General features: G+C 36.6%; 1 protein-coding gene across 1 annotated transcript; it reads left to right on the top strand.

The window, feature by feature from the left end:
• Positions 1–413: 413 nt before the first annotated feature.
• SLC6A14 (solute carrier family 6 member 14) lies at positions 414–25,728 on the top strand. The gene is made up of 14 exons (XM_081808363.1): positions 414–824; positions 1,860–2,025; positions 5,210–5,341; positions 6,597–6,758; positions 7,875–8,013; positions 9,610–9,742; positions 11,890–12,030; positions 17,091–17,319; positions 18,794–18,919; positions 20,415–20,533; positions 21,098–21,197; positions 21,428–21,537; positions 23,865–24,032; positions 25,036–25,728. The coding sequence occupies exons 1-14, from the start codon at positions 777–779 to the stop codon at positions 25,180–25,182; spliced, it is 1,920 nt and encodes a 639-aa protein (XP_081664489.1). The 5' UTR covers positions 414–776; the 3' UTR covers positions 25,183–25,728.

Here is a 25,728-nt window from a genome sequence, read left to right as displayed (position 1 = left end):
GATAATTTGTTTTTGTTTGCCCTCTTTGAAATGCTACACAAAGCAATCCCTATAAAGGGCAACGCTGTCCCGAAGGCTGAGAAAGGTCCCTGAGACAGCGGCTCAAAGTTGCTCTTTTCAGGCAGAGCCAGCTGAGTAATCTTATCTCAGTGGCTGCCTTTCAAGGTGCCCAATTCAGGCGCTTTCCCTCTGGGAGCAGCGTTCGCCCCAGGGGATCACGTGCTTTCGAGTGAGGGGCAAAACTTTGAGACCTCCCAGGGCCCAGGACGATATGGTCTGTTCAGAAGAATCTTGGGGAACGGAACGGGCCCCACAGACCGTGCCCTTCACACCCCCACCCCAGCGCCAGTGGAAATCAGCACTTGGCGTCAGGACAGAGACCAGATTAAGAGAGGAGGTTAGGAGGAAGCAGGGAACCCGGCAAAGGAGGCGAGATTGCGAAGGCACCTGCACGGCTCTGAGTCAAAGGCAGTCAGTCACTTTGGCTCAGGCTGCTGGGCTCGTGAACAGCCCAGCCCTTTCCCGGGGCCAGGGCAGGGGATTGCTCCATGCCAGCTTACCTGGGGAAAAACCAGAGCCTCACTTCGGTCCCTTCCGGTAACTGACACGACAGGGCGCCCTGAAGGGGGAGGGGAGAGCTCCCTCCATAAATGGTCCCACCCCTGGGCAAGGTGGCTCACTCAGGCAGGTAGCAACGGGGGAGTGTGCACCTGCCACCAGTCGAGCTCAGCCAGACTGCGAGACGAGTCGGAGCGAGCTGAGGGAGTGAGTCAACCATGGACAAGTTCAAGTGCCCGAGCTTCTTCAAGTGCGGAGGGAAGGAGGTAGGGGTCTGGAAACCGTGGGAGGTGTGGGGGCCTGGGAAGGGAACACTTCAGGGGAGGCCGGCTCAGGTTTTGCCTTCGGCGGCTGTTCCTTGTTCTCCATATTTTTCTTCTGTTGCCTTCAAGTGTGCCTGAGATGTCCCCATAGGATAGAGGGAAAAGGGAACAACTCTTACTGGGGCAGCCAGAAGACTTAGGATGGATCACCTCAACCTCCGCCTTGGGTGTGCCCACAAAATCCTGGTCTTTGTCCCTCTCCAGACCGTGTCCATATGCTGGAGGGAAATGAGAAAATACATTGTCCTTATCTGACCTGAGGAACCCTCCATACCCCAGAGCAGCTAACAGGTTGGGAGAGAACCCCTTCCCTCTGAGGTGGAGAGAGAGCTACTCCACCTGGTGGGACAGGAGAATTTGTCTCTGAATATTATTCTGTGGCTTCCAGCCGGGGATAGGGAGAGAAGTTAAACTTGCCTTAATTCCAAACATCCCAAACTATCAGCCTATAGGAAAAGGAGTCTATAAACTCTTTTTGTTTGTTTGTTTTGGTAGAAGCTATATTGGAGCCTTCTTCTCAAAGATCTCCTGCAATCTCAAGAGTGTTGATTTTACCTAATTCATCTTTAAGACTTTTGTATTTTTGAAGTCTTATTTGTGCACCTTCATTTGTCCTTCATGCTGGGTACCACATGTAATCCTTCTAGCAAAATTTGGATGATCTCACCCAAAGAAGTAGTAAATATTCCCACCTGAAGAGGTTTTTGGTTTTGTTTTGGTTTGGTTGTTTTTTTTTTTTTTTTTCCATTTCAAGGGGTAAATGTTGTAAAGTAAAAGCGGCCATTAGCAGAAATCCCCTCAACCTTTGGAAAGTGTTTCCCTTGGCTAAGGCTTTCAGGGTTCATTCTCCCCCCACCTCTCTTTCTCTCTCTCTCTCTCTCTCATGTGTGTGTGTGTGTGTGTGTGTGTGTGTGAAATTATGCTTCTGTGGATTTTTAATAGTAGAAAGACAAACTCGTGATATTTTCTCTTCTCCAGAAAGTGACGGCTTCATCTGAGAATTTCCATGTTGGTGAAACTGATGAGAATCAGGACCGTGGTAACTGGTCCAAAAAATCGGATTATCTTCTATCTATGGTTGGATATGCAGTGGGATTAGGGAATGTGTGGAGATTCCCCTATTTGACCTACAACAATGGCGGAGGTACTCCCCCCCCCCCCCGCCGCCCCAGCTCAACTTCTTTCCCTTCCAGTTTAAATGGTGTGCTGTATGGCCTCTGAAGCTATTTTAAGAACTGAGGAAAGGTATATGACAGTTTGGGTTAGTGGGGGGATGGGAAACAAGCATACCGCATCCATCATTAGACTGAGTTGCTAGCCCAAGTTAGGAAGCTGGCTTTGCAAAATCCTCAGGTATAAACTTGATAAAAGTTGTACATTTAGCACTTTTGAGTCTCTGGTTTAGGATCCAATGTAATCTTCCACTATGACTTGCTCTTCTTCATTTATACACGTTCATGTGATAATCTGTTCAGACTCAAGTTGTGTTTGGCTTAATTTATGACTGAATCTAAGCAAGAGGCTGGGGATTCTCTTTCTAATATGAAGCTGAAATACATTGGTTGCTTAAGTAGCGTAAGGCATTACATTTTGGAAATACAAGTGTGGAAGGAGATGATTAAGAATTAAAGGTTTAGTATTTTAAGCTGCAATATCAAATTGGATTGACCATGTAGAGGATCCTTCTAGAATGCAACAGACTTTAGTTCAAGACTAGGTGTTTAATTTCTGCAAAATGATACTGTTTATACCTCAGAGATCATTAAGGAAGACTCAATTAGAACAAGGAGAAAAAAAAATAACTCTGAGGTGACACGCAAAGGGAAACAAAATGAATTGCACAATTCTCTAGTAGTGTCGAAACAACTTTTCACTTACACCATATTTTATTTACTTGTAATTACAGGTTCTATTAGAAGTGTAGAGGTGACATGCCCTTAGATTTCATAATTGGGAACCAGTGAAACTGTGCCACTATAATTATTTTTCTTGGTATAATAGGATTTTGTGTGGTGATGTTTCAATCTTACAGTCCTTGTTAATTGGTTGCATTAGAACATTCATACTGGCCTGTGGAGACTTAAGAGAGAAGCTCTGTTTATCAAACACTTTAAGTGTTGGTGGCAATAAATTCTCCTCTCTGGAGCCTACATTGTTTAGTCATGGGCTGGGTCTAAGTTTGAACTGGAAAATGAGTTAGGAATCAACAATCCTTTGAGTGTTTAAGTCCTAAGGTCTAGTGTAACGAAGAGCATTCAGACTTCTTTCCAGCCTCTAGTGCTCAGTTTCAGAAAAACCCCAGGTTCAGAAATTCCCCGTGTCTTACCATCGTACATCAGTCCAGTGGTGGCCATAAACTTCCAGGAACTATATTAAACTAGGTTTAATAGAGAATTTGAAATGTAGCTCCCCCCAAAATGCTATTACCTCTCTCACCTTTTCCTCTAAAAATTAATATATCACATCAGTTCTCAGTTTTTAAAGATTGTATCATTTGGGTAATGCATGATCTAGGCTCTTTGGATTGCTTCTTTCTCTCCTGTCCAAGTGTAGGAGAGGAACATGAAACTCAGATTTGCCAAGTGTTAATAGATCAGATTTTTAAATATGGTTAGGTTTGGAAAACTATGGCTAAAATCTGGAATCATTTTTATCTATAGATTCTTTTTACCAGTTTATAAAAGAGAAGTATCATACAACCAAAGGGTCTAAGACGGCAGTATCAACAATTTGGGACCAGGATATTATATTAGCAATTTACCAATTATGGTTGTTAATAAAAACAATAATATAATGGGTAAAAAACTATATATGTCACTCAGGAAAATAATCTTTTTTTTTGAAAAAAAAAAACAAAACAAAACAAGCCAACTATTTATAATGGGCTATTAAGATTTACCTTACTGTTGTATTGAGACAGGGATAGTCTCTATCACTTTTCTTCATATTTATCACTGGTAAGACTAAAACTTCTATTAGTCATAGTAGTGATGGTATGTACATTGCAACATCTATGAAAACATATTTGTCCCTATGTTCTAGTGACTAGTGACTTGTACATAACAAGTATTTTATTGTCTTATTATTTTTAATGGAATATATTTTGAGGGTTGGGAAAAATGTTATTCCCAGGTATGCCGTTACAATATCATAGTATGAAAAATACATGAGGGAAGCAGTGCCACATGGGTCAATGAAATGTATGTAATCCAAAAGCCCATTTTTTAATCTACTGATCCCGGTTTCTTATTAAACTTTGTTAAGACTTCTAGAGTACTTGATCAATAAATTTAATATTCTGTCCCTGCTTCTACCTACAATCTGGCCAAAGTTCGAATGAGCAATTTATTATGTCCCAGAAGTGGGTGGAAAAAAATCAGAAAGGGATCTGGATAATCTAAATGTATGAGCATTAGTCCTTCCTTTTAAAATAAAGAGCTAACTTTTTTTGATAGAGAAAGAGCACTCTCACATGTGTGAGTGCTGGTGTGGGGGAGGGGCAGAGGGACAGAGAGAATCTCAAGCAGACTCCATGCAGAGGGTGGAGCCCGACACTGATCCCACAGCCCTGAGATCATGACCTGAGCTGAAATTAAGAGTCGGACACTTAACTGAGCCACCCAGGCGCTCCAGAAAGTTAACTTTGAGTGTGCCTCAAAACTTCAGAATCTTTTAACCAAACCAAGAACATTCTTATTAACATTGAAGAAAGACCCTTACGACTATTTGGAGAATAATCCACTTAGCTGCAGTAACTTCCACTCTGAACCACATGTAGCGTTTGCACCCGAAGTCTTAAAAAAATAGACTATTTGGAAAGGAGAAAGGAGGGAAACTAACTTTGAACACATACTGTGTGCCTGCCATTTTGCCAAGTGTTTTCACAGAGGCTCTATCATTGAACGCTTACCACAGACTGATGAGCTGGTATTGCTCTCCCCATTTATGAGGAACCCAAGGTCCCGAGAGGTTAGGTAAATTGGCCCAGGTTACATAACTAGTAAATGGTGGAGTCAGGATATAAACCTAGGTGTATCTGGCTCCAGAGCCTGTGATCATTCACCTCCTCTGGATTGCTTTTTTATGGGTTATCGTTTTTAATAACCACAGCAACCTCTTTAGGTCATACTAGAATCCCATTTCACAGATGAGGAAACCAAGGTTTAGAGAATCAACTACTTTCTCACAGAAACTGGTAAATCTGGGGCCTAAACCTTGTACTCTGACTCCACTATATCAGAATGCTTCCAAAATGTTATGCTGGTTATCAACGTGCCATCAACGTTTGGGGACATAATAGTACTTTGCTTCTCTTTTGCATTTTCTAGGTGCCTTCTTGATACCTTATGCGATCATGCTGGCGCTGGCTGGTTTACCTCTGTTCTTCCTGGAGTGTTCACTGGGACAGTTTGCTAGCTTAGGTCCAGTTTCAGTTTGGAGGCTTCTCCCATTGTTTCAAGGTTAGTGTTCACATGTTTTTCCTCCTGTGCCTACTGGTCTCTTGGGGTCTAGAGCTGTCCGCACTAGGGGGCGGGAAAATGTTTCATATTTGGACATGTTAAAGGCAAAGACGCAGATGTTGTTTTGCTGAATATTTGCCAGAGAATTGAAAGACCAAATGGTAATTTGTATTTCTGTTTCTCTCGGGCTGAAGATACAGAAGGGGTTAGGGAGGATACTGGAGGGGGTCGTTATTGTCTTATATTCACCTTTTACAATCCTGTGGCACATAGTTATAGTCCTGTTATGCATTAACTTTGTGGCTCTGGCTTTTTTCTCCTTCACGTGCAGTCTTTTGTCTTCTCGCCTTTGCGTATCTTTGACAACGCCTCATTCAGAAAAGTGGAAGGGCAGGTCGCTATGTTTTCTGGGATACTCCCTAATAGAATAGGACACTGGTGAAGTTTTTCAGAGTGCCTTGATTGTTATTAAACATCAAACAGCCTTCCTGTCTGAAGATTACATATCCTTTTGGTGTGTGCTAGTGGTTGCAAACTATTTGTAAAAGCTTCAATACAACATCAAATATAAATTTAGAGTGAGGCGAATAGAACATTGTGAGGGAATATGAAGGAAGCCACCTCAAAAGCGAGTCTTGAGCGTATGGGTTATATTCAGTATGCTAAACCGCATCTTGAAACGATGGAGTTCAAGAAATTTTGGAAGTTTAAATTCGGATTGTTACTGGATTATTGACTTTTCTTTACATGCGCTGCTAGAAATCCTGTATATTAACTCCGAGCCTTTATCTTCTACTTGCCAAAATATTGGTTTATAGATGAAGATGTAAGTAGTGGTCAGTGGGTCAATAGGATATGAGCTTTGTTTGTTTGTTTTTAAGAACAGGACCCACTCTGACAAGAACTTTCAGACATAATAAGAGAGTGATGGCCATGAGCGATTCTTTACGTGAACTTGATGGATCCACACAGGTCTTCTGCCCTTGGTCTTAGTACCATTTTCTAATTAACTAAAAAAATGGTTTCAGAAGGTCAATCATCAAAATAATTTTAAATTTTGGAAGAAAGCTATTTAGACAGTAGTCCTTCCTCCCCACTCCCCTGCCCCCCACCCCCCAAAAAAGAAAAGACAATGTTTGAACCTGCCTTCTCATTTTCAAATAGATTTTGTGAAAATTGAGATGCAGCTTTTTTTATGAATTAGCAAAAGAAATTGCACTTGTTTGTTTTTGATTTTAATTGTTCTCTTTTCCAGGTGTGGGAATTACAATGGTCCTGATATCCATTTTCGTGACAATCTATTATAATGTCATAATTGCCTATAGTCTTTACTACATGTTTGCTTCTTTTCAAAGTGAACTACCATGGAAAAATTGCTCATATTGGGCAGATGAGAACTGTAGCAGATCGCCTATAGGTAAACTTCATTTATTTACCTAAAAATATTGTGAACGAAGCATCATTCTTTTATTTTTTTCTAATAAGCTTAAAGGGTTACATGATTTTCTAACCAATTTAGGGGCAATTTAAAGTGAGCCACGGGTGGGGCGCCTGGCTGGCTCAGTCTATAGAGCATGTGACTCTTGATCTCGGGGTTGTGAGTGCGAGACCCACGTTGATTACTTAAAAATCAAATCTTAAAGTGAGCCCAGGGTTATTGATGAAAGCAGGGTAACTTTGGCTAACTTTGAAAACTGATTAATGCAGTATGTTAATTTCTGAGGGCCGCCAGTAAAGCCAAGCCCTCCTTAGGAGTAGGCAGGAGAGAAGGAAGAAAGTGGGAAAGTGGTAGAGACAAGCACTATCCATGATAGATAGTACTACTGTGTTTCAGGAGCCAGTGAGTATCATCCACATAGTAAGTTGCTGATCTTTGGAATCAAGTAGTATTGATATTATAGACTATTACCACTGGGATTGTCTATGTATATTAGAGAATAAAGTAATAAAGCTTTAATGCTTCTTAGGAATTTAAAGGTGTCATTTATCTATATAGGTTAAATAAGTCCACATACTAACAATTCCTTAGAGCACTAAGTCCTGTCCGAAATGATTGTTACTTTATAGCGGTTATTATTATACATATAATCATAGTTTAAAAGGGCAGATATTTACTCACCCCCAGGTTGGTAGTAGAGAAGATTTAAGATGCTGAATGTGCATGGCTTATTCCATTTGCAAGATTTCTCCTCTGCCCTCACCAAGTAACAATCTAAATGGTTTAATTATTTTACCATTAAAACTTTTTTTCAGGAAGGGCGCCTGGATGGCTCAGTCTGTTGAGCAGCCGACTCTTGGTTTCGGCTCAGGTCATGATCTCAGGGTCCTGGGATCCAGCCCTGCATCAGACTCCACGTTCAGTGGGGAGTCTGCTTCTCTCTTTCTCCCCATCTGCGACTCCGCTCACATGCTCTCTCTCTCTAAAATGAGTAAATAAGTCTTTAAAAAAAACACACTTTTTTTTTTTCCAGGAAAGTACTTGTCTAAAACTAAGTACGTGTCTCTGTGTGTATTCTTTTTTTATAATTTTTAGTTACTCATTGTAATATCAGTACACTTTCGGGGGAGAGCATCCGAGTGAATAAAAGCTTGGTAGACATCAACCCTTTAAACTGCATCAATGGAAGTGAAATTTATCAGCCAGGGCAGCTTCCCAGTGAACAATATTGGAAGTAAGTATGCTAGATGATCTACTTCTTTTTGGTTTTTTTAATTATATTATGTTAATCACCATACATTACATCATTAGTTTCTGATGTAGTGTTCCATGATTCATTGTTTGCGTATAACACCCAGTGCTCCATTCAGTACGTGCCCTCTTTAATACCCATCACCAGGCTAACCCATCCCCCCACCCCCTCCCCTCTAGAACCCTCAGTTTGTTCCTCAGAGTCCATAGTCTTTCATGGTTCATAGATGATCTACTTCTTAAACAGATGTTATTTAAAAGTTTTTGTAAATAACAATAAAATATTAATCAGCTTGTTTCTTACCTCATATAGGTAGAAAAAAAAGGGAAATCAGAGCAAATTATACTTGATAGGACTCAAATGCTTATCTAGCCTGTGTGGGGAGTAGTAACCTGAAAGATCAGCTTCTAGTCAACAAATTGTCATTTGTAAATTGCTTATCAAATGAGAGCAATACTGTCAGTAATGATCTGTTCAGTGTTTATTATATATAAGTTAGGGCATTGCTCTGAAGAATAAATACTCAAATTTTAGACTATAATGAGCAAATTTGAATAATAAACTGTTGGGTGATGAGTAATATTGGGGGCAAAATTGCCATTTAAAGCTGTAATTCTTCATTATCCATTTTGCTTATAATTGTCATTATATGATAAAAATAGATATTCAGGGTTATATTTATTTGTATTAACTTTAATTGATCACTCTTTACTCTCCTGACTTATACCTACATTTTACCCTTACCAAACTGCCTTGATTATTGCTGTAATGAGCTCTTCCTCATCTACATGTTCATGCTCTGTGGGACCCTTTCAAAAACTGGGTCTTAAAATGTTCCCAAACACCAAGCTAAGAATTAAAATCTTAGATCCATGCATTCCTTAATAGAAATCACTGATTTTTACAGAAAGCCTTTGAAAAAGTCATAAAAATTGGAATCATTTAGGTTTGATGCTAACTATAAGTATGATGAATAATTTAATTTTAGATGTTTTCTTCATCTTTTTACCTTGAGAAAAATACTGTAACAAATAAAAGAAATAATCTGATAAGGTTTTTTTTTTTTTTTTTACATAAAAGATCTTTGAAATATTAGGGGGCAAATCATAGCTAAAGGAATTAGTAGATTTTTTATTCTGGGGTTTGGAACTTTGGATTGGCTACAGTTAACCCTAAAGTTCAGAGCCTAGCTTTTTACTGAACTGTTTTTGCCCCTCTGTACAATAGTATCAATAAAAGGCTCACATGGGTGTGCCTGGGTGGCTCAGTCGGTTAAGCGTCTGCCTTTGGCTCAGGTCATGATCCTGGAGTCCCGGGATCGAGTCCCGCATCGGGCTCCCTGCTCGGCGGGGAGTCTGCTTCTCCCTCTGACCCTCCCCTCTCTCGTGCTCTCTCTCTCATTCTCTCTCTCTCAAATAAATAAATAAAATCTTTAAAAAAGTAAAAGGCTCCCATGACATTGATGTATTAGTAAGATAGAATACTCATGAAACATCTCCCTGGATGATAGATATTACAAAATTCAATGTATGAAGACAAGTGATTCTGTGTTCATAAAAAAGGCTTGTGTGTTTTCAGTAAAGTGGCACTCCAGCGGTCAAGTGGAATGGATGAGACTGGAGTAATTGTGTGGTATTTAGCACTTTGTCTTCTTCTGGCTTGGCTCATAGTTGGAGCAGCGCTATTTAAAGGAATCAAGTCTTCTGGCAAGGTAATTTGGAAAACACATTAGATGGTGATGTAACTCTTTTCCAATTTCATTGCAGTTCAATGTCAAGCATAATCAAATGCATGTTTTTTTCTATAATGGGAACATTCGAATGTGTGAAAAGCTTTCTAAGTAGGCAGCCTAGCTGTAGGAAAATACATAAGATCCCTGCTATTGGTACAAATACAACAAAACAAGCAAAACTAGTACTAGGGTTGTGCAATTACAGCTGACCCTTGAACAACGTGGGGGTGAGGGGTGCCAAACCCCCCCTTGCATTTGTAAATCCAGCTATAACTTTTGACTCCCCCACAACTTAACTACTAACAGCCTGATGTTGACCAGAAACCTTACTGATAACCTGAAGTCAATTAACACCCATTTTAGTATGTTATATATATTATATACCTTATTCTTACAATAAAGTAAGCTAGAGGGGCACCTGGGTGGCTGAGTTGGTTGGGCGTCTGCCTTTGGCTAGGGTCGTGGTCCCAGGGTCCCGGGATGGAGCCCCACGTCAGGCTCCCTGCTTGGTTGGGAACCTGCTTCTCTCTCTGCAGCTCTCCCCTGCTCATGCTCACTCTGTATCTCAAATAACTACTAACTAACTAACTAAATAAATAAATAAAATCTTTAAAGTAACCTAAAGAAAAGAAAATGTTATGAAGAAAATCATTGGAGGACATCCATTTACAGTACTGTATTTATTGAAAGAAAAAATCCTCATCTAAGTGGATCCACACAGTTCAAACCTGTGTTGTTCAAAGGTCAGCTGTATCAGAAGTTGGACCCTGCTAGCTAATATAGCATTCGGAGACTTGAGTGTATATTTTAAAATTGTGTGTCCTCTTACATAAGTAAGCATCTTGGATGGAATTATATATTGCAATGTTTGGTTTGGCAAGTCTAGATCCTCGTTATATAAGGTTAGTGTAGGGATTCCTTTAATGGGAGAGAGAAAAAAATCAAATATGCAGTTGTTCTCTTAAAGCTGGCCAGAATTGACTCAGAACCGTCTTTTTCAGTGAAGAGTCCTCTTCTGAAAAACATTATACTTTCCCCCTTTCTTGTTTTGTTTTTTAAACTTTCCCGAGAGCATCATGGCAATTTCAGGGAACAACATGAAATTTTCTCCATGAACAGTTGTAATGGTACCCAGAAAAGTGAATATTTATGGTAACTACTAGACTGAAATCTCCTTAAAGATGGAAGACTGGGGTAACTGTGGATACTACCTTTGTATTCCTGGTATAATATCTAGCGCATTCAGTTCATGCTAAATTATGATGAGACATTCTGTTAGATCACAAAAATACTGTGAACCTCACAAAGTCAGTGGAAACTTTCCAAAATAATGTTTCAGTTGCACATTTTTGAAACCCATGGTTCCTTTTTGACGTTAATATTGAAATAATCCATTGAAGGCCATTTGCCTAGGCGATTAATTTTTATTGGTCTCTGGATGACTTTAAATTGTCTCCTTGGGCATATTATCAAACACAGGACATCTATGGATCAAAGAAATTGTCCACATTAATGAAAAGCCGGCCTCAAAGGCAATCTGCTCATCTGGAACCATGTGTTATCCAGGATACAAGTACACTGCTTTGTGTGCTATCAAACTCTCTTACTGGTATCTCTAAGGATAATAATACCAAGTGTTCGGTATTCACTTTAATCAGCTTTTAGGGGATTTGGACATCTACTAGGAGATTATTTTCCTTCTCCTTGGGGACTGAATATATACTAACTATTGCAAGTATACAAGCATTTCCCTTTCTACCTCAATGCAGTAATTTACCAAGAAGTGATATTCAGTCCCTTCAGACATGTACAGACATATTTAGGAAAGCACTCTACCTAGATTCCAAGTTACCCCTGCTGATGTACTGTGTATTTACAACGTGAACCCAGGAAATACTGCTTCATACATCAGAGTGTTTTGAAAATGGATCATCTGAGAGTGGGGAGAAGAGAAAGAGAAAATTATGCCATTTTTGGTATTGGTATCACCAGGTTTATTAATAACTTATGAAATCTTTAATACTTTATTTTACTAATGTCAACCGGCTAATAACTTTGTGCATATACAGTTACATAACAGGACTTAAAAATTTAACTTATCCACCACTGGTTGTTTTTCTTGGTAGGTGGTATATTTTACAGCTCTTTTCCCCTATGCTGTCCTGCTCATCCTGCTAGTCCGAGGGGCGACTCTGGAGGGTGCATTGAAAGGCATTTCATACTATATTGGAGCACAGTCAAATTTTACAAAACTTAAGGAAGCTGAGGTAAGACTTCATTTGGATTTCAAATTATCTGAGGAGGTAAACCTTAAAAGCAAACACTGAAAATCTTTGGTTGCATATGAGTGTCATAATGTAGTGGCTTGCAAAAGAACATGGAGTTAAATTTATTAGTGTTTCTGTCCACTAGGAAGTCCAATGTAGCCATTTAACATGACACTAGTGCTTTCCTTTTGGAAGTGAGATAATCATTTTTAGTAGTAAGGCTTTAAAAGTCGTATTATTCATATAACTGATTCTATTTGACCAAAAGGATTTGGGGCCTATTAATCTGAGAAAGAACCTTTCATGTTTGGATACCTACCTACAAGTTGATGAGTAGGACGGTGAGACTTCTTGGATAAACTCATAGATTTCAAGATTACAGGTGAAAGTCTAATGGTCTAATATACATTTTAATTGTCTTCAAAAGTTAATATCCCCAAGTTAAGATCAAAGTGTACCTAATGGATTATGAAGTTAAACCACAAATTTGAAATGAAGCATTCCATAAATGAAACTGTTATTTGTCAACATAAATGTGTGCCATGAATATGAATTGGGTAACCCTCTTTTAACTAGTCTTTCGCCAGATAATGGCTGGGTATATCATGGATACATAAAATCTTTTACACTTTTGACTGCAGAGAGCATACAGATTAAGTGTACTCTATATAGGATGCATCTATTCACACAGCCTAAGAATGGTTTCACTTTGTCAGTAATCACATCACATTCTTGGCACACATTAAGCTTCTGGCCAGCTAAAACACCAAGTCTTATGTTGAAGTCAAGAAACACTATGTTACTATAATCTTCCATAGTAGCAGTGCTATCCAAAATGGATATTCGTTTGTTTGCTATGGTGTTCTTTGAGGAACTGATGCTAATTTCCAGCAATTTGCTATTTTCTAAATACTTACAATCTGGATATTTACTTTTTTAAGATTTTATTTATTTAGAGAGAGAGCGCATGTATGGGGAGGGGCAGAAGGAGAAGGAGAGAGAGAATCTCAAGCAGGCTCCCCGCTGAGTGTAGAGCCTGACGCGGCCCTCGATCTCATGACCCTGAGATCATGACCTGAGCCAAAATCAAGAGTCAGACGCTTAACCCACTGAGCCACCCAGGCACCCCACAGTCTGGGTATTTAATTATTTGTTGTAGAATTTTTCTGGTAAGCAAGTCAAATTTATCACTTTTTAGTCATGACAATCCTTCCTTTACCTTTTTTGAAAATTGAGATGTCAGTGTCTGGCCTTTGGTTTCCTGTACCCAAATAATTTTCACTCAGCAATTAACCCGCAACAGACTTAAATTATTTTAGAACTATGAACTTTTATTATTTTAGTCTTGGAGATTAATATAGTTTGATGTGTCCACAGGCCATTTGTTCATTTGTTCATTTATCTTGGGCCTCACATCTTTTAACCTTGTTTGTTAATATCTTTCCAACTCGAAGACCATTTTTGATGATGAATAAGAAACAAATAAAATGGAAGTTGGGAATCATCATCTTCTCTCTGTTAGGTTGTTAAACAAGATAAAATATTAATTAATGCACTTTCAAAATGGTAAACTGTTATATAAATATGAGCACACAATTATTTCAATTATTGCTGTTATATTATACTCTACTATTATGGATGCAACATTTTCCCTAAGAAGAGGACCCTCCATTTTCTTTAAACTTCTTAACTTTGAGCACAGGTGAAAAGCCCCTTTGATATTCTTTAAGTGACTTTTCCAAGCCTCAGATCACCTGAGCTTTATAGTTCCTGAAAAAATTATATGATTATTTTATATTGGTCTGTTTCAACGTCTCTATTACCTTTAAAATATCAGACCTAAACCTAAAGCTCCCTTTGAAACATACAATTTAATCCTCCCTCCTCTTCACTCCAATAAATACAGTACCCCCACTGGTACTGTATTACTGCTGGTAATGAGAATTTTTTCTTAGACCTTTTTTTATTTCTCACAATCCATTTTCTGAGCATGGGATCATAAATATATATATTTTTCCTTTTCTTTGAATATCTGAACTTTGTTGCAACCTCTAGGAGAGCAGAGAACCATACAAATTTATAGCTAGAAGGGTCTTCTGGTCTTCAATGATTATTTTACTAACTCCTTCATTTTACAGTGATGAAACTGAAACCCAGAAAGATTCACATTTAGTTAAATTTACACAGCCAGTTTGTGCATCTTGAATTAAGATTTTCTAATCCCTAAATTACTAATTTTGTATATAGCTATGAGATTGATAGATACGGAGATTAGAACTATGTTTGGAATTTTGCTTCACTTTATTTGCAAGCTAGGTACACATCATGGTCTGCAGTAGCATTTTGATAGAACCCAGACCTGCTACACCAATTTCCAGCTCCCCCTAACTCACATATGAATACAAAATGTATCAGGTAAAAGCAGCTGAGACATCAACATAAGCATGTTGTTCATCTCTTAATATGTACAGGTGCCTAAAAAATAAGAGCATTTTATTTGTAATGATTTTGTTATAAATGAAATAACATCTATCTATCTATCCATCCACTCACTTTGCTTTCTACTGGCTGCAATTATAATGTAATAATAATCTAACATCAAGCTGTATTCTGAAGACCTAGTAAATTTTATTCCCCAATGACTTTTATATCTATTGAAATTGGAAATAGATTACATACCTTTCAAAGGGGGAAATTATAATTTTTAATTTCCATAAAAGAAACCGAGTATCAATTTATGATTATTTTCCATAGTAACAATAATAGCTACCATTGAGCATCCTAATTGCTTTACATATGCTCTTATTCAATTCTCACATCATTCCTAGTACACTTATATCATCATCATCATCTTCATCATCTCCATTTTACAGATGAACGAACAGACTTAAAAATGTTAAATAAATTGAAGTCAAGGAGAGTAAGAGGTATTGGATATAAATTTCATTCTTTTTGACTCCAGAGTTAGAGCTCTTTGTCGCCATGTTATATTGCCTGCTTTTCACTGAGCAGTCCTGTTTTTCAATGGACTAAAAAAAAAAAAAACCACTTTTGCCCAAATCTTTGCCAATCTATTTGAAATCTATACAATTAGGTTTTTTCTTTTGTAATGTTCTATCTACAGAATTTCACTGTTAACATGGATTTGCTTAGTTTCTGAGATTATTGTCCTTTAGCAAAGATATAGGAGGGGTAAATTGTAAAAGGCAGACTAGTAAAAGGGTAGGATTAGATGGAATGAGTGGGAGGCTGCTTAAAGAGTTGAGGTTGGCTACGCGAGGCTCTAATCGAACAAACACAGGATGAGGGAACTGGTGATCTAAGGGATTATAAATATATCATTATTCTTCAAAAATTGCCTAGTACTGTCCTTGTTAAGAATGGATATGTATCTATTGTCCCCAAATTGATATGTGGAGTCAGTAGAATTTTAATCAGATTGACAGCACAGTTTTCCTTAGTTGTTGAGAACGGATTGTAAACTTTACACGCAAGAGAAAAAGGCAAAAAACAAAACAAAACAAAAAAAACCCCTGTTTTTGAAGAAGGAACACTTGTCCTACCAGATATGAAACGATATTATAATACTATAGGAATTAAAATAATGTGGTGTTAGCGTAGATATAGACTTACAGACCAGTGGGACAGAATAGTCTCAGAAATAGGTTCATGAACATTTGGAACTTGATATGTGGCAGAGGTGGCCATGCAGATCAATGGGGAAAGGATGGACTATCTAATTGATATAACTGACATCCAAATGATTATCTTTAGATAACTGATACTCCATTTAGAAAAGAAAATGAATTGGACTTTCCACTTTAATATGTACTGTATCAATTTTTCAGGCTAATTGAAAACAATATGAACAAAGCTTTAAATCTTTTAGAAGAAAATGTAGGACAGTATCTATGATCTTTGGCTAAAGATTTCTTTTTAAGTCAGAGAAATCAAGGACAATACATAAAAGCAAAGATGGGCACCTTTAGTTACATTAAAACAACAATAAAATCTTTGGCTCAAAAGAATAAGCCACAAATTGGGAGGAAAAAATAACATATATAATAGACAAAGGATTAGAATCCAGCATACATAAAGAATTTCTAGAGATCAAAGAAGACAAATAACCCAAACAAGAAATTGGCAAAAGACCTGAACAGGAATTTCACAGGGAAAAAAACTTGTGGAATATGAAGACATAAAAACATATTAAACCTTATAAATAATTAGGGTAATGAAAACTCTCATTTGACAGCCACCAGATTGGAGAATATTAAAAATTCTGACCAATACTGGCAAGAACGTGAAGGAATGGGAGCTCTCACACCTAGCTGGTGAGAGTCCAAAGCGGTAAAATAATATGGCACTATTTCATAAAAGAGAAGATGCATATACTCTTTGACATCACCGTTCCTCAACTCGGTATGAGGAGACATGCACAGGAATACTTATAGCTACAACATTTTTAATAGCAGAATATTGAACCACCTCAGTGTCCCTCAATAGGATAGAGGATGATCTGTGGTATATACAGTGGGGCAATACAGCAGTGAAAAAAAAAGTTCAAAACTACATATATTTAACTAAGCCATATGAATTTGTCTATATTTTTTCAGTTTTGACACAAAATTAAAATTTCATATGGTTCAAATTGATAGCGGATAACTCTCATACAATACTGAATGAAAAAAGGCAAGTTGTATAGGTTTACATGCATTTAGAAAACTTTTCTATCAACTCAATAACATGAAAAGCTAAATACCATATTGCTTGGGTTTACATGTTTCTAGGGTAAAATCTAAAGAAAAATGAGGAAATGAGAAACCCAGAAGTCAGGATAGCAGTTACCACTGGAGGGTGAAGGGTGATCTAATCAGAAAGGGGCCCTGGGAGGTTTCCAAAGACTGGTAACATTTCATTTTTTAAGCTGAGCAGTGGGTTTGGTGTTCTGGTGTTTACTTCATTATTATTCATATTTATTCATTTGTATATATGAAATCTTTTGTAGAAGTAAAGTTTAAAGTGTATGTTTTTAAAGATGAAATTATCTTCTCTTATAGGTTTGGAAGGATGCTGCCACTCAAATATTTTACTCCCTTTCAGTGGCTTGGGGTGGCTTAGTTGCTCTATCATCTTACAATAAGTTCAATAACAACTGCTTCTTAGATGCTATTTTAGTTTGTCTGATAAACTGCTTCACTAGTGTGTTCGCTGGATTTGCTATTTTTTCTATCTTGGGACACATGGCTCATATATCCGGAAAGGAAGTTGCTCAAGTCGTAAAATCAGGTATGTGATGCTATACATTAATAACTTCACTTAATTCGGTGTAGCTCATTTAAGAAACACTAATATATTTTATAGCAATTTACTTAAAGCACTCAAGCAATGTTTAGGGTGTTGCATTTTCTTTCTCATTGCATCTTATATAATTTGATTACTTTAATGATGTAATAATTCTTAGACGGTCTGAGAAAATAGGACTATATTAGGGAATAATTGTTTAAGAAAATAATTTTCTGAATTTTGTCCAGTCCTTAATATGAACTGTTTACTGTACAAGTATCAGGCATCATGGATGCCTTTACATGTGTTATCTTCATTTAATTTATACACATATACATGTGTGTATTCATATATCTATGACTGTATGAGAGTATATGTGTGTGTGTATTCTTCCATGTACAAGTGCAGCCTTGGGTCTGAATTTTTAAAACACATTAATATCATATAGATAGAAACCCAGGTAACTTTGAGTGTCCAGCTATGTCCAGCTTTAAAGGAATCTGATTAATGAACTTCCTAACTTTAAAGACATTAGCTAGGGATGCTTAATTATCTGGTTAAGATTCTTAGGAAAAGAATTCCAGGGTTCTTAGTAGTAGGAATCCCTCATTAAATTTTTATTTATGGCCAATATCATTTGATGGAGAGACCAATGCAGGAAAATAGAATGTTAGGACTAGAAGGGACTTTATAGATAATCTAGTGTCCAGCTCCTCATTTACAGAGAAGTGGACTGATGCACAGAAATGTTATGTCTTGCAGAAGATTAAATCATTAGGAAGTGACAGAGTCTAGGCTAGAAGCTAATCCTCCTGAATCCTAGGTCAGTCCTCTGGGAGTCTGGAGAAACTTAAAATACTTCAAACAACTAAGTATCACATAATATAATTGAAAAAAAAAATTAAAAGCACCTCTAACGATAATATACATCAAATAGAAAATAAGGTTCAGCTTCTAGTTTTGTTACATACAATTTTGCAAGTGTCCTTATACTAATTAAAATGGCTCTACAGCTAGTGACCCTGGGTGAACATCTGGAGAGACAGCTGAAGACTAAAAATGTAGTTCCATAAGCATAGCTCTCTTGATAGTGTAATTCTTCTAGAATTTCTAGGCTAAGATAACTTAATTTAGGTTTCTGGAGTTTAAGACAGTTGTTATTCTTCATGAATCTCTAAAAAATGAAATAGGTTAAACAAAATCGTTAAACAGTTAAGATTTCTTATGTGAGAAATGTACCATTTACAAAATTCATCTCACTAGCTTAGTTCACATCACATGCTCACATTATCACTTCATTGAACAACCAAGGCAAATATTCTTAAAAGTGGCAAGTGAAATAGTTGCCCGAGAATGTATATCATGGATTGAGTCGGCAAATCAAAATGACATTTTTCCAGTATCTCATTTTGAAAATGTCCAAATGTGTGAACTTTTTGGCAACTAATTTAAATGAAATGTCATACATTTTTCTTAGGTTTTGATTTGGCATTCATTGCTTATCCAGAAGCGTTAGCCCAACTCCCAGGTGGCCCATTTTGGTCCATATTATTTTTCTTCATGCTTTTGACTTTGGGTCTTGACTCTCAGTTTGCATCCATTGGTAAGTAATACTCCCAGTGTTACCATATCCCTCTTATATCCTTTTCTTACCCTTGTTTTCCCCATTAGCTTTTACTCTTAGAATCTGAAAATTCTTTTTAACTTGATTTTAAATACAGAAAAGTACAAAGTACTCATGTAGTAGATACCCAAAAGGAACAGACATTAATATCTTATATTTGCTTCAGAAATGAAATTGAAGTCTCCTCTTTTTCTCTCCCATATACAATTCACATTTCTTCCTTCCTAGAACTAACTGTCCCCATGGATTATGTGTTACTCAGTCCATGTCTGTATACGTTATATATGTATCCATAAATAACATATAAATGTTGTCACATAAACGTGAAGTTTCATAACATACATATCATTCTGACAGTTGCTTTTTTTACATGTATTGTGAATCTGTGTTGATACATATTCATATGGATCGACTTAATTCACAATCTGTTGCCATAATGATGGGCAGTTGGATTATTTCCGAATTCTGACAAATCACACACGCTACTGCAATGACTGTTCTTGCACGTGGCCCTAGGGTACACACCTAGACATTCTGAAACATTATTCATCAGATCACTCTTACATAACACACTTTAATAGTTGACTATGTACAGGGGCGCCTGGGTGGCTCAGATGGTTAAGCGTCTGCCTTCGGCTCAGGTCATGGTCCCAGGGTCCTGGGATCGAGTCCCACATCGGGCTCCCTGCTCCTTGGGAGCCTGCTTCTCCCTCTGCCTCTCTCTCTCTCTGTCTCTCATGAATAAATAAATAAAATCTTTAGAAAAAAAAATAGTTGACTATGTACAGCATAAAGTCTGGCTTCCTTTAGTTGTCTTTCAAAGCCCTTGAAAATTTCAAACCTGTATCTTAATTCTTTCACCCCTACATCCTTCTGCTTTCAGCCAGTACTCTGTTTCATGAACACATTTATTTCTTAAACCTAGAAGGCCTTTTTGTCTCCATGCCATTTATTCAAATATTCACCTTATTTAAAAGTTCTCTTAGAATTCTTCCTTTCCCATAACGCTCTTTCAAACTACGTCAGCCCTCAGGGATCTGTTACCTTGTAGTTACTAGCGATGAAAAACCTTGTAAAACAGACTAAAAACAACAAAGAAAGAGAGCTGCATTTGGTTTTTATCCAAACCAACAAGTGGTGACTGCCAAGAGAAAGGACCCTATGGATTTTTAAAAGCAAGGGGTAGGCACAGGGTGTGATATGCAACTGATGAATCCCTGAACTCTACCTCTGAAACTAATAATACATTATATGTTATTTAATTGAATTTAAAGAAGATAAAATTTAAAAAGAAATAAAAAATAAAGCACTTCATGTAGGGAAAAATAAATAAGTAAATAAAAGCAAGGAGTAGGACCCAGAGTATATTTTCAGCATATATTTGTAAATTTGATTAATAGAAGTTGAATTCTTTGATTAAAATTATTGGCAAATGAGTTGACATATGACATGCCATTTTTTTCCCCTTCTGAAGAAACAATTACAACAACGATTCAAGATTTATTTCCCAAAGTGATGAAGAAAATGAGGGTTCCTATAACTTTGGGTTGCTGCTTGGTTTTGTTTCTCCTTGGTCTCGTCTGTGTGACTCAGGTATTACTATAGTATTTTTTCATAGACAAATCATTAGTTGGAACATGCTTTATAATCTAAAGGAGGAAAACAAAGGTTTAAGAGGATGTTTAAGGACAAGTCCAAGTCTGATTCAGCTCAAGGTTTTCTGAGTTTGAGCCCAGAGTTTTTCCCAGTATAGCACAATTTCGATAGTTAAGTATATTGTGAAGAGGGGTGGTGACCCAATATTGGACAATTTCTCCAATTACAATAAAGTTATAAACGTTCAACACATACTAGCCTTTGGATAGCTACCACACAGCACACAGCCACTGCATGTCATTTTGATAATCAGCTACTCTAAATGCTTCTTTTTTCCCAGTGACTCAGTATAGGATGAAAGGTGCATCCTTTTTGAGATATTTAAGGCCACATTTGTGTTTACATTTGAAAATATTCCTTTTTCACATCTTAGTACAGGTGAAACCAAGGAGCACATGTTAAAATCAAATGAATAGATTTGATTTAAAGACTTCATCAATCCTAAAAATAATTAAAAATATACTTAGATGTAATTGGGTATTTTTTTTTTTTTTTTGGTAGGCTGGAATTTACTGGGTTCATCTGATTGACCATTTCTGTGCTGGATGGGGCATCTTAATTGCAGCTATACTGGAAATAATAGGAATCATCTGGATTTATGGTAAATAGTAACTATAGAATTATCTACACATTTTATTAAAATAACTTAGTGTGATTCTTTTTCATTACGTTTACTAAAATTGTAAAGTATAATAATACTGGAAAAAAGGTGTATACTTCATTGCTATAGAATAAGAAAATGTTTAGACAGAAAGATAATTTGGGGCCATAATTATTAATGGAGGAAAATGTGAGCAAGGACTGAATGTACTCTTTTTTTTTTTTCATAAGGTGGGAACAGATTCATTGAAGATATAGAAATGATGATTGGAGCAAAAAGGTGGATATTCTGGCTATGGTGGAGAGCCTGCTGGTTTGTCATTACACCTGTTCTTCTGATTGTAAGTAATTAATATGCCATGAATTTGGTATATATTTGACCATTTCTAAGATAAACTTGAAGAATAATTCATATTGGAGACAATAAGGCAAACTAAGGTCATAAATTAATGACCGTCAACTTTTGCTTTATGACTGCAAGTTGCCTCAATTAAAATGCCTTCGCAGTATTGTTTTTGAGGCTATAGGTTTAAACATTTACCATCTGAGAAAATGAACAGGCTCCTATAGACTTAAAGGTCCTACGTACTTAAAAATTATCAATCGAATAAAAATAAATCATTCATCTGCTGGTTCCCTAAAAAATATGGTGAGTCATCTACAATGTTCCTAAAGTCTCTGCTAAGACCCAGACATGGACTGTAAGGATTGTGATCTAAATATATTAATTGCTAAGAAACAACACTCAGATTTTAATGCACATTTTTTTCTTCATGGGAGGGGTTTACTATCTGAAATTACTAAAAGAAACCACTGTCAACAGAGGCAATCGTTTATGTTAAATTCAACAATTGGTGCTATTTAGGAACTGAGGGAAAGCAAAAGATACCCTACTGGAGAGACCCGGCATATAGACATATCGTTAAATAACAGTTCAGGGCAGTCAATGACAAAATAAACACTTAACAGGATGGAGAATTACTGCAATGGTGGAGGTGGGGCAGGGGCAAAGCTTCACAGAGGATGTGTTTTGGTTCTCATTGCCTCCAGGCTTCAAAGCTTTTCCTAGGAAAGGGCATTAAATAATTTGATCCAGAATTTGCTTCACATCTGAAGCATTGTGGTTGTTTTAGAGGGTGTTAAGTTTTACTTTTTTCACATTTTATAAGGTCAGTTTCAAGTAGGGAGCAATTTGGGACTGGATGTACTGAATTAAAATATTTTGGTTGTTCTGTATTCTAGCTAAATGATTTAGACAGTGGTACTAAATATTGTTTTCCTCTTCTGACAATTCTCCATAATAAAATAAACCCTTTATCAATTCAGAAGGTCTCACCAGACTTTTTAGCCAGCTAGTTTTTATTGATTACATAGCTTTGACAACTGGATTTAATTTAAAATGCAAAAGTATTATATATTAAATGATATACATTATTGTCTGTTTTGTATAAAGTGATGTGAAGTCATGGATACTCCAGTATTCCTCACCCATTCTCTTGTAGTTATGGAAAAAAATTATGATAATTGGGAAATACATTTAAACTACTGTAATTAAGTAGAATTCATCTATTAAATTGATTATTAATTAATCTATTAAACTTTACCTATTTGATATTCTTACATTCCATTTCCTCACTGATTTTAGTAAAACATAGACAGCTAAATAATTTAGAGAAACTACTAGGTGACTCTGGTTTTTGTTTTGTTTGCTTTACGGATTTCTAAATAATTAGTTTTAATGCTGCAACATGTCTAGTAGGTTTTTTAAAAAGTTTTTTTTTTTTTAACTTGGCTTTTAAGTGTTTTTCTTGTTAAGATTCAGAGTTCACTGTTTCACCCAAACATACATTGAGCTTGTTTTTCTCTCAGAGAGGCTGGAAGTGAAGTGTGCTTTAGCAAATACATACCAGTAGCTTGTGAATGTGTCTGTGTTTTGGGTGTGGAGTAAGGGATGCTCCGTGCAGTGAGAAATAATAGAAACAACTGCTAAGCAAGGAGCAAAGCATGTTCACTAAAGGGTACTTTACATTCTCCTTGAATGAATTGATATGCTGGCTAGCTTATAGCATGGAATAAAACCATACTATTATTAAGTGAAACTTAAAAGTTCAGTCATGGAAATGTTCAGATATTGTTTTATTTTCGATCTGAAATATTTCACGATAAAGTAGTTTATTGAAAAACATCTTGGACCAGCATTTGTATCTCTTATAAATATACGGAGGTGCTCATTTTGGAAGAATCTATTCAAAGCCAAATACAAGTTATTTAGATTAGTTCATTTAGTATTATCTTCTGGCTAGTTACGGGATTATCTTAGTTGCTTGAATGTATCTTCATTTTAATTGTTTTTTTTTTTTTAAAGATTTTATTTATTTGCGAGAGAGAGAATGAGAGACAGAGAGCACGAGAGGGAGGAGAGTCAGAGGGAGAAGCAGACTCCCCGCTGAGCAGGGAGCCCGATGCGGGACTTGATCCCGGGACTCCAGGATCATGACCTGAGCCGAAGGCAGTCGCTTAACCGACTGAGCCACCCAGGCGCCCTAATTGCTTTTGATAAATTATTTCTAAGGATAGGGATCAAATTCCTAACAATTAGTGCAATTGAAATCATCAGTGCAATAAAGTCTAACCTTTAGCATTGTCTCTTCATACTTTACTTTCACAGGCAATTTTGATCTGGTCACTCGTGAAATTTCATAGGCCTAATTATGCCGAAATTCCATACCCTGACTGGGGAGTTGCTCTAGGCTGGTGTATGATTATTTTCTGCATTATTTGGATTCCAATTATGGCCGTCATAAAAATAATTCAAGCTGAAGGAAATATCTTTCAAGTAAGCACATTTATATTATTTATACTTTTTTATAGAAAGCACTTATCAAAATGAAGATTACTCATATGGTGGTAATATGAGATTATGAACCTTTAGGCTACTTCTACACCTGATACAATCATCTGATTACTATGTGCATAGCATAGCTTTATACCATATATGTATTTGTGTGTCTCGTACTAGACTCTAAGCTCCTTTAGGGAGAGTCTTATGTTGCTTGCTGCTATATCCTCAGGCCCTATGAGCGTGCTGAGCACATAGAAGTAATGTTTATACTTGTACTGAGTTTCCCTGAAGATGACACAAAGCAAAGGACCTTTTTGCTTTAGATCTATAATCTTTAAATACATTGTCTGGTTATAATACCTGCCCTCATAATGTGTTTAGACTGGAAAAAGCCTGGTAAATTATTTCAAACCCCATCTAGACCCTGAGTGATCCCTCTTGCATAGAGGTGTAGGCAGATGGAGTTGATTATGACATCTCACTAGGACAATGACTAAGACAAATCTCAGGAGTCAGATTTTAAATAATTTCCCAAGCCCACCCCGATCAATGGTTTGACCCTGGAGCTCCCTTTGTTCGGTTCTTGAAACCTCCCAAGTATACACTGGTTTAAATCCTCACCTAAAAAAAAAAAAAAAAAAAAATCCTCACCTAACCCTCCTTCTAAGGGCAGGATAGAAATGTCAGATAATTCAATGAAAATACATGGATTGATTCTGTTGTTCAAATGGGCTCATACACTTTCTTTTAAAATCATTTACATACTCAGTTATTTTGGTTTCATAGTTGGTGTAATTCTAGTAACAGTTAAATCTGAGTATCATTTTTTTAGTATACTATATTAAGAATTTTGATGATCACTTTTTTTACTTTTCTATGGTTCTTATTTCATTTTGGCTAGCAAAGAAACTTAATAATACGGTTTGATATTTGCTTGTTTACAGATTTTAACACTTATGGTCTAAAACAAGCTTTTTTTTTTTTTTTTCCTTTTCAGCGCATTGTAAGCTGCTGCAGACCAGCTTCTAACTGGGGTCCATACCTGGAACGACATCGTGGGGAGAGATATAAAGATATGGTAGATCCTAAAAAAGAGACTGACCATGAAATACCTACTGTTAGTGGCAGCAGAAAACCAGAATGAGATTTAATTTTTTAAAATACGTGGCCATACAATGTGATTATTTTAGAACAGAGGAAAATTTTATATTTTATGTTAACGGAGTAGAAAAATGTATATACTATGTTCATGATGGTATAAGTTTTTCCCATTTAAGCAGGAGTGTAATATAATGTGAATCTACTAATATTTAACAATGTGATTATATTTCTTTTTAGATTATCTACCTGTATAACACATACATAGCTGTCTCTATGTCACAGTAATACTTTTGTAAATATTACCATATTTTTCTAATATACCAAAGACTTTATTTTGAGCCAGTTATTTAGAAAATTGTTATATTTTCTATTATACAAGTTTAAAAATATTATTTGCCTATATTTTCTTAGTATATAATCTTTCTTTTCCATAAAGCTGGGGAAAATAAATCAGTATATTTAAAAGAAAGTGTTAAAATTGAAGGCCTCATTTAACTAGAAATGCTACACATACATGAAAAAATGGACTGTGTCTATGAGCACTGTAGTTTCATACTTTTAATCCAAATATATCTAAAATTTTCATGTA

Source organism: Leptonychotes weddellii, chromosome X, assembly GCF_054177405.1.
Source record: "Leptonychotes weddellii isolate Sample4059 chromosome X, ASM5417740v2, whole genome shotgun sequence".
Classification (NCBI taxonomy): domain Eukaryota; kingdom Metazoa; phylum Chordata; class Mammalia; order Carnivora; family Phocidae; genus Leptonychotes; species Leptonychotes weddellii.
This window is presented reverse-complemented; position numbering and strand designations above follow the sequence as displayed.